Genomic DNA, 10,359 nt, shown 5'->3' with positions numbered 1-10,359 from the left:
CACACACACACACACACAAAGAATTAAGGATGTATTGACCAGGCGTGGGGCACATGCCTATAATCCCAGCATTTGGCAGGCTGAGGTAAAAGGACTGCTGTGAGTTTGAGGCCAGCCTGGGTTACACAGAAAGTTCAAGGCCAGCCTGTAATACACAGCTAGACCCTGTGTCAAAAAACCATAGAAAAATATTAAGGATATATTGAATGTGTGTGGAGTGTGTGTGAGGTTACGACTCTGTGCCATAATTGTGTGGTGTGCACACTCATTAAGGTGGTGTGATGGATGGATGTATCATAAAAGTGGGTACAATACTGAGTGTGAACATGTCAGGGGTGTGTAGTTGAATCGTTACACAGCAAAAAATTACTCTTGGAGCCCCTTCTGTATATCTACTTATGTTGAAGAAGATGGAGACAGTGCAGAAAGGCCTTGCCTCTGCCTTGAGGAATTGAGAGATTTCTGAGGGTCTCCTCCACCAAAAAAAATCTGGGAATTGAGCCAGCTGATAAAAAGGGAAGTGTGCTGGAGGCCACAAGTAGTAGTCTGGGAACCAGTACTCCAAGAAGATGTGCAGTCCAGAGACAGAGTCCTCAGTATCCTGAATTCAGGTCCAGAGGCACCAGAAAGATCTGTATACCTGCAGCTTCTCCCCTTCCCCTAGAGAGGTCATCATAGCCCTGGAAGTTTGCTTGCTTCTGTTAATAAGCAACAATTTTTTTAAAATTAGTAATGGAAGCACATATTTCAAAACACTGGAAAATACCCAGTTTGTGGAGCATTCCTCATTTGAAATGCCAGAGAGAGCATCCTGGAGGGAGGAGGAAGGACTAGCCAAAGCAAAGGCCAGGAAATGGGACCGAAGGTGGCTGGGATCCAGGAGGGAATAAGAACATGTTTGGGAAGTAGAGATGAATCTGGGAGTGGGAGTATGATCAGGGCAGCTCTAAAGAGGGAGGGAGAGGTATTCCTGATAGAGGTTACAGGACATTCAAAGGTACCTTTTCCTTAGAGGTGGGGTCAGGTCATCATCCTTTTATCATGCTTGAAACCAAAATTCTGAGAGATTGGGTCACTTTTTCAAGTGTACATTGGAGACTTGACATGAAGCCAAGCATTGGAGTACAGAAATCTACACTACTATTGCCTTGTTTAAACAGGCCAATGGTTTAACAAATGAATAAGTGGATGACTCATCTGAAAATCCTGCAGGCAGAGGAGACCCCAAATCAGCCTATTTGCGCATCCTCTGCCACCTCATCTAGTCCACTATTATTGTTCACTATGGCCAAGGCTTTATAAAATCTGTCCTCTACTGACTGCTCTGACTCTCTCTCCAATGCAATACCCCTCACTTTGCTCTAGCCACACTGGCACTGGCTGTACCATCTACCCGGAACATTATTTTTCAAAAAATGTATACATCATAAAGTGAACATAGCCCTTTGGGAATTAATTGGAGTTCTTGAATTCACTCATCTGTAAAAGTAAATTATCCATCCACAAAATAGTTGTGAGGACTGGATGCATCAATATATGTAAACAGTTAAATGTTGGGTACACAGCAAATAATTGTTTATGGATTTGTGCTTTTATTGTAGTTAGAATCTTAGAGGGTTGACAGGATGGCATCCACATTCCCACCTCTGCCTGGACTACCTCATTTGCTGAAGTGCAAAAATAATTTGGCATCATGCCTCTATCGGTGGAAGTTTCTTAGGTGAAAAATACAGCCACAGACACTGATGACACAAGGTTTTAGCTACGTCCAAAGCAGAAGGATGGGGACATTTCATTGAATGCATGGTGGTGGTAGTGGTTGCTGAGCAGACATCAGGGCTAGAGTTGCAGGAATGTGTCTGTGCTGCATATCTAGGTTTCTCCGTGATCCTCAGTGGGTATGTGTTGTGTCCAGAGGGTGTGTGCTTGTATGAGTTTCTCTGACTCTGTGTTAGTATATTGCTTGTGTGTGTATGTGTAGCATATTTTGCACGCATGTATTCAATATGCTCATGTGGTTTAGTTACCCTGAGCTTATATGTCTGTATATATACTAGACAAGTGTGTCCTCCTCAGTGTATTTCCTTTTATGTATGTCACTCTCTGTGTGCCTTCAGGACCCCTGCCACCCAAGGCAAGGATGTGTGCATCACACCATGTCCACCTCCGCTTGTCTGAAGTTGTCTAGCTGCCACCACATGCATCTTTCTGCATAGTTGAGACGGGGTATGGGAGATTTATCTCCCTGAGAGACACTGCATGTGACCCCATGCCTTTCTGTGAGGTTATTTCTCTACTGTCATGTCTCGAGTGTGCCCCCCTCACCTCCAAACTGCCTTCTGCCATGAACGTCAACACTGTAAACAGTATATGGAAAGGGTCTTGTGTGTGAGTGTGAGTGGATGTGAGATCCAGAATGAGGCGGATGGGGGAGGCCTGCTTGACTACGCACCAGACCCTTCGAACAAGCACCCCACCCCCACTCCCCAAATTGCGCATCTCCTATCAAAGGGGGGAGGGGAAGCAGGATGCGGCGTGGCGCGTGCGCACTGCCAGATTCAGCACCGCGGACAGCGCCTTCGCCCCCGCCAGCCAGCGCGCGCCACCACCACCCCAGCACTGAACGCATGCTGACGTCACTCGTCGTTCCTCCACAAACCCCCCTTGCCAGCTGCTTTGGTCTCGTCCCCACTGCCGTGAGCCCAGCTGGACTGCACCATGCGAGGCGCGAGTTAGGGGGACACGGGCGCGACCATCCGCGCTGCGGCGGCGGCGACTCAGCGCCGCCTCAGTCTGCGGCGGGCAGCAGAGGAATCGCGTCGTGCCTGAGAGCGCAGCTGTGCTCCTGGGCCCCGCGCGGTCCGCCCCCGCGGCTCCTGGCCAGACTGCTTCTAGGACCCCCCTGCCCAAGCCGCAACCATGAACTACCTGCGGCGCCGCCTGTCGGATAGCAACTTCATGGCCAATCTGCCGAATGGGTACATGACAGACCTGCAGCGCCCGCAGCCGCCCCCGCCGCCACCCTCTGCTGCTAGCCCCGGAGCCACACCCGGTTCCGCGACTGCCACTGCCGACAGGGCTTCAACCGCCGCCCCTATGGCCTCTCCGGCAGCTCCCAGTCCCGGGTCCTCAGGGGGTGGTGGCTTCTTCTCGTCGCTGTCCAACGCGGTCAAGCAGACCACTGCAGCCGCTGCAGCCACCTTCAGCGAGCAGGTGGGCGGCGGCTCTGGGGGTGCAGGCCGCGGGGGCGCCGCCGCCAGGGTGCTGCTGGTCATCGACGAGCCGCACACCGACTGGTAAGCCACTGCTGCGCCTCCCCGTGGGCCTGGGTCCTCAGATACTTCCACGGTGAACGAGCAATTATAGAGTGCTGCTTGTATTCTTGGCCTCTGTCCCCCTCACTCAAATTCTTTGCCTTTAAATAATTATGTTAGTCGCTTCCTGTGTGCCCCACCCTTGCCTCCCTAAAACCTTCCTGATGGATACAGGGAGCAATTATCAGCGGCCTGCTGTGTACTTCTTCTCCAGCCCCTCTCCCTAAAGCCTGTGGCTTCATTAAATTTTATGAGCCTTCAAAAGGCAAATGTGCCCCACTTCTGTCACCCACCCATTGCCCTGAAAGCCTTATCTTCTAATGAATCTTTTAAGCACTTACTGAGTACCTGCAGTATGCCTCACTGAAGGCCTTGGGCTTCAATGAATTTTGTGAGCATTTCTTAAGAACCCCATGCGTGCTCTCTTCTCCTCAACTCCTGCCCTAAGGCCTGACGGGTCTTGTGAGCAGGTATCCAGTCAGCACCGTCCAACCCGAGCCCCTTCCTCAAGGACCTTTGAAACTATTAAGTAAACATTGATTTGAGTGCGTGCTGTGTATTGCACCCCTGCTTTTCTCCTGTGAACCTTGATTGAATACCTTCTATGTATCCCAACTCCAGGCCTTCTCTTCGAGGGAACCTGTTTTCTCCAAAGGATCTAGGAAGCATTTAAGTGACTGAAATGTATCCATCTTCAAGTCCCCTCCCAAACAGTTTTCCTCTGGTGAATTCCGTGAATATTTTGAGCCTTCTGTGTGTGACTCATCATCAGACTCCTCAAAGACCTTTTCCTACAAATAAATCTGGAAAGCATTTATCGAGTGGCTCCTGAATCCCCCATTCCCAAGCTACTTCAAAGTCCTTTGCTTTTGTGGATCCATCTAGCATTGATCAACTAACTGCCTGAAACACAAGCCTTCTCTAAATGGCTTTTCCTTCAATATATTCAACAAGCATATATTGAGAATCTTTTGTATACCCCCACCCCGTGCCCTTTGCCTAATGATTTTTCCTTCAGTGGCTTCATTCAGGGTGTATTGAACATCTTTTGCATGCCCAGCCTCAGACCTGTCCACTAAGGTCTGTTCCCCAAAATTAATCCAGTGCTCAGATATCTAGAAGTTGCTTTGCATACATTTCAGGCACTCTTTCCAAAGACTTTCTCTTTTAATCATTCCTTGGAGTATTAATGGAGCCCTTGATCTGTGTCTGTTTCTGTGCCTTCTCTTCAAAAACCTTTCCTCCCACAGATGGAGAATCATCCCCACATGGATCACGTTTCTTTATGCCCATCCTTCCTTCCTCAAAGGGCTTTTCCTCCGAGGATCCAGTGAGCTTGCATCAAATGTGTGCCCACCACTGGCTTTATCCCCCAAATCTTTTCTTTTAATGAATCCGGTGAGCACTGTATTCCTTTCTGCCATGTGCTCCATTCCAATCTTCCCCCAAAGACTTTTGCCTCCATTGGCTTCCATGGGCATTTACAGAGTATTTTTGTGTGCTTGTGCCTCCTCCCCAGAGACCATTTCTTCCACTGGATCCAGTAAGCACATATGCAGTGCCTGTTGCATATGAAGAGTATATGCCCTTCATTATTGCTGGAAGGACCTGCTCCAATCATAAGGTCCTTTCCTTCAATAAATACAAAACCCAATTTGTAAGAGTTACCCCTCTTTCACTCCTTCCATACCCCTAGAATTCCATCTCCCAACATTAAGCCTATGCCCTAAAATCTAAGCCAGTAAACATTTACTGAGAACCTACTTTATGAGTAATTCTGTTTGTTTTTTTCCAAGTCTCTGGCAGTTCCTGCTCCTGCCTCAAGAGCTCACTCTCCAGGGATCTACTCAACCTAAATGTATTGAGTGCCAACTTTGCTGATTTGATCACCTCTCCCCCAAGACCCTTTCCCTCCAATTTTTCTCTCTATTCAGAGCCATTTATTCATTCCATATATTTATTTTATATTTTCTGTGTGTCCAAATAAGGGAGGGATTTATTTAAAAAAAGACTGGTATACTAAGAAGAACCTCTCTTTCAGCTCCCTTTCCTTCCCATCCCAACCACCATCTGGCTTCAACATACCTTTTCCTCATTCAACCTCACAGATATTTAATGAGCACTTATTGTACACACTGAGGGACCCCATATTCTCTTCCCCTGCAGGTAGTCCTAACTCCCCTTTAGCAGTCTCTATCCTGCCTTTCGTGCTACACAATTCTGATAGCTCATAATATGTTCTGTTCACTATCTTTTCTGACTAGATCCTTATCCCCCTCCTCAGCTATCCTTCCCTCCCGTTAATCCAGAAAGCACTTGTTAATCTCTTACTGCATTCTGTATTTTTCATCTTGTACCAGGATGCGGTACTGTTTTCTTCCATCAAGCCCTAAAGCATGCTTTGGGCATGTACAATAATTCCTTCACTAGTGTCCAGATCACAAGGTGCTTATCTTCCTGACAATATTTGCTCCACTGAATTCAGAAACATTAATGAGGACTCTTCTGGATATTGGTAATTCCTCCTTTAGGTTTCCTTCACTCCAACCCTCCAGGCAGGTTTCTTATTACCTTTTCCTCCATTCCATCATGCATCTATTACCAATGGAATACTGACAAATCCCTTTCCCTTTCCATAATTATAACTCCAGTGCTTTAAATCTCTTTTTTCCCATTTTTCTCTTCTCATCTGTGTAAAGGCATTTATTGATCTACTGCTGACTTCAGTGAAATTCTTCCCTTCTCATTCTGCATCCCAGAAACCCCCAGTAGATAAAGACCTCAGTAACTCCAATCTTTTCCAGTCAATCTAGCAAATATTAATTTAGTATCTACTATGTTTGAGGTAACATGGACAGAGGGGAAGAGCCTAATTATGCCAGGCTTAATGTGGAAGCAGAACCCTATATCACCAACTTGCAAAATTTCAGTCCCACACAAATTTCAGGGATTTCAGCCTGAAATAAAGGAGTCTTGAAAACTCTAACAAATACACACCAAAGTAGTGTGTTGGTTTTCTCTCAATCTTGACCACTCATTTCTTCTTGAGTCTCCATTCTTCTGTGACTTAAAGTTCAAGCTCTGAGCTGAGACTCATTTCTTCCTTTATAGACATAATTTAGTCTAGTGTTTCTCAGAGTGTGGGTCACCTATTGGCTTATGACCAGCATATCATTTTCTTCATGAAGTATAAAAAATGAAAGTGGAAATTAGCAGAGTACTTTGGACATAATAAATGGAGCTGTTTAATAAGACTGTTATTTCAATTATATACAATATATAATGTATACCATTATATATATTATAATGTTATATAATTCCCATTATATAATGGCTGTATAGTATACCTATATGTGTATGCTGCCCTTTACAAAATGGAATAAAATAGAATAGGAAATATAAAACTGCATTGCATATAGTTAAAATTGTTTACTGAAAACTTCTTTCCAAATATGTGATTATACTTACATACATTCTACTATACATTCTAGAGACAGGTACATGTAATATACATTTTATGTGTTTTATATTATGTAAGACATATTCTATATTCTATTTGCTGTCTAACATATGTGTCTTATGTAATATATTATATATAGCATGGGCTATGATGTAAATATGTGTATAGTGGGTTACATAAGCTGGATTTTTATTGTGGCTTCTTTTCTTGGATAGACTTCTTGGGAAGCAGACCCTTCACCTTTAACTGGCATCTCTGTTGACCTCAGTGGCTTACTTGGTGGGTGATTCATTTTCTCATCCTTGAGGGATCCCTGAGCCTTGTGTTCCTACACCCTTCTCCAGCACTGGCTGCTGAACTTGTTCATTTACCATCAAAGGTGAATGAGGAGTATCAACAGGTGCTCCCAGTGTATAACCCCAGCCCTGCTGCCTCCTAACAATCAAGGTCATGTCCTCTGGCCAGACAGTGTCTCCTTTTCCCTTGGCATGAGAAACCTAAAGCATCCAGCTGATGACCATAGGTTAGAATTAAACAGGATTCTTGCTGTATCCCATAATAGCAGTGCCCCCCACCAAGCAGGACCACTAACCTCGCAGTGCCCTGAGGAAATAGGAAGTACACAGTCCAAAAGTGGATCCCTGGGATTGATGGTAAGTTTGGTGGCTCTTGCTTTAACCCTTGAGTTCCTGCACTCTGCCTATTAGAAACAGCACATACAAGGGTCATTGTTTCAGGGCTTAGGCTATGCCTGGGAGGATGACAGTGTCATTATTGTATGGTATCATGTCCATGGCAGGCTCTTAGCTGTGACCACAACAAACCACATCATTCTATCAGGCCAGCAGCCTCTGTAGTATTTCACTTTATCAGTTGATTCAATGGTCACAGGCTGCTTTTCACCCTCTTTACTCTGCATTCTTGTCCTTTGCTATAACATGTATCCTTTGGTTTGGTGTAGTGTTATGTGGGACCCCATGTTGGCAGATCAAATATTATATCTGCCCTTGGACAGTGATGCTGGCTAAAGTCCTGCAGAAGAAAAGGCAAACTGTACATGGAATATTCCAGTCATCATAGATGACTATCCCTTCCAGGGAGGGAGAGGCCCAATGTAGTCAGCTTGCCCCCATGTGGGTGGTTGGCTTTCTGGAGGAATGTTGTCACATAAGGGATGCAGTGTTGGTTTCTGCAGCTGACAGGTTGGACATTTGGCTGTAAGCTCTTAGCCCCACATATAGCTTCTGTCTGCTGTTATTGCCACTTCATTCTTGTGCCCATCTGCTAGCACCAGGGCAGCTGATTAGAGAGACTGGCTGACTCATCCAGTCTACCTGGTTGCCTAGTACCACTTCCATGGTGCATGCTGACTGGTGGATGTTAACACACAATACAAAGACCTTCTCCATTTTGTCTGCTCCCTTAGGTCTGCCTACCTTTCCATATCCCAGACCTCCAGTCTTTTCCCTTCCAGGCCCTGAACATCCAGCCAAGCCATTCCTTATTCCCATTAGTGAAAAATTGTATGTATATCCCAATTGTAAGCTGCTATACTTTTCATACACAGCACAAAGATTTACCATGAGGAGTTCTGCTGTTGTCTTTCAGAACCACTGATGGTGTGGCTGTAGTGGTCACTGTGCAATTTAGCTCCCACCCATAGACCAATAAAAGCCGTTTGTGAATCAAGCTTAGACTTTCCCCTTTCATCAGCTGGCTCTAAGGAGTCCCCTAGCTGAGAGCAAGGAGTCATCATGACGACTGGGAAAGACATGGGGATCTGGGTTACCAGCTCATGCAACTGGTTGTCTTACATGGGCTCAGTCTTGGCCTCTTGGCCCATTTGACTTTATCACTTTTTTAAAAATCTTTTTGAGACAGGGTCTCACTATGCAGTTTAGGCTAACCTTGAGCTCACTTTTTAGCCTAGGTTGATCTCCAACTCACAAAGATCCTCCTGCCTCAGCCTTCTGAGTGCTGGGATTACAAGTGTGTGCTACCACGCCTGGTCTTGACTTTATTACTTGATGGATGTGGCAGGGTCCAGCCCCTAATGAACTGTTTCAGAAGCACGGTCACTTTGTACCCCATGCTCCAGCATTCTATCTCCAACAAGGCCCAGTCCTTCAGTAGGATTTATTTAGAGGCAGATAATTCTCTGGTGCAGATGGCATAGCCTGGCTCCAGGACTCAGAGTGCCCTCTAATTTGGTTTCTTGTAGATTCTATACTGTATCTCTTTCCTGCTACTGGTGCCTCCAGTATCACAGGACATGCACGATCATGTGGCCTAAATGGCAAGACTACTTAGATTCCAGGTTGGACCTGCTGTAGGCTACCCCGCTCCAAGCTGGCAGCTTTACATGTCACCTGGAACACGAGTCCAAGCAGTATTTCCACATGTGGAATGTGCTGCTTTGAGAACATGAAGGAGGCCTACTGGGTATTATGCTTCTCCACCATGGAAGGTGCAAGAGGGAATGCTTTGCCATATTCTTTGGAGAGGCTATCTGGTGTGCTTTGGACCACCGCACCCCTAAAAATTTACTAATGTGGCAGCCACTGAGTCTTTGTAGAGTTTCTCTCCTGCCATCTGGAGTACATATGTTTTATCGAGGCAATATGATAACCATTTCAGGTTTATCTTGCATAATCAGTATGATGTAAGGGATATAATGGTCCAGCATGATATAATGGTCTGTGAGATGTCCAGATGGTCCACTTGCTTTGGACTATATTATGATACAAGATGAGAAAGTACATAGCTTTATGGAGAGACTATCAGTGAATATTGTCAGTTCCAATGATTATGAACTGTTTCTGGTCTTCTCTTCTAATCAGAATTGAAAGGAAAGCATTTGCCAAATTGGTAGCCACCTGCCATAAATGAGGTCTTACTAATTTGCTGTCACAATGATAGCATGTCCAGTATGGCAGTTACAGTCCGGGGTACTGTTTGATTGCACTTGAAACAGACTGCAGGCACTCAGTAGCACCAGGCAGCCTTCTCTGGGATCAAACTGGTTAATTCAGTGAAAATAAGATCGGGTCAACTTTCCTGCATCCTTTAGATCTTTCTCCTGCATCCTTTAGATCTTTCTGAATGGCCATAATTTCTACTGTCATCGCATAGAATGCACACAATGATGCACACAGTAATTATTGTTTTGTTTCTTGGTGATGCTGGGGATGGAAGCCAGGACCTCCTCACAGCTAGGAAGCACTGTACCACTGAACTATAACCCTATTCCTGAGTTTTGATGGAGAAAGGGGCTTTACACCATGTCAGAAGCTTCTGCTTGTACTTCCCTACTGCAAGACATTTTATTCATCAGGCCAAGGAACTTATGTTGGAGTTCTGACAACTATAGAATATTTTTCCATTTATGCTTTTATGAACTAGGGAAATGACCACTGGGTTATTGGTCTGTTATTAGTCCATTTTGCAGGAGGGTAGGTGGGGGTAGATCCTAGAGGGTCAGGCATTAACTTAAAAGGTACCACCTTCATTTGAGGCCTTCTGCATGCTTCAGAGAGAAGGCCTAAATCTTAACAAGCAAGATTGGGCTGCTTCTTTTTTTTTTTT

The 10,359-nt window shown here is 45.4% G+C and overlaps 1 protein-coding gene across 2 annotated transcripts in view; it reads left to right on the top strand.

The window, feature by feature from the left end:
• Positions 1-2,919: 2,919 nt before the first annotated feature.
• Syn1 (synapsin I) overlaps positions 2,920-10,359 on the top strand; it is a 60,064-nt gene continuing 52,624 nt past the window's right edge. For both annotated transcript variants that reach the window (XM_004633512.2, XM_004633510.2), the window contains exon 1: positions 2,920-3,296. In XM_004633512.2, the coding sequence (XP_004633569.1) occupies positions 2,920-3,296 (377 nt within the window). The remainder of the gene's footprint in view (positions 3,297-10,359) is intronic.

The sequence above is a fragment of the Octodon degus genome, unplaced genomic scaffold (genome assembly GCF_000260255.1).
Source record: "Octodon degus isolate 3935 unplaced genomic scaffold, OctDeg1.0 scaffold00055, whole genome shotgun sequence".
Classification (NCBI taxonomy): domain Eukaryota; kingdom Metazoa; phylum Chordata; class Mammalia; order Rodentia; family Octodontidae; genus Octodon; species Octodon degus.
This window is presented reverse-complemented; position numbering and strand designations above follow the sequence as displayed.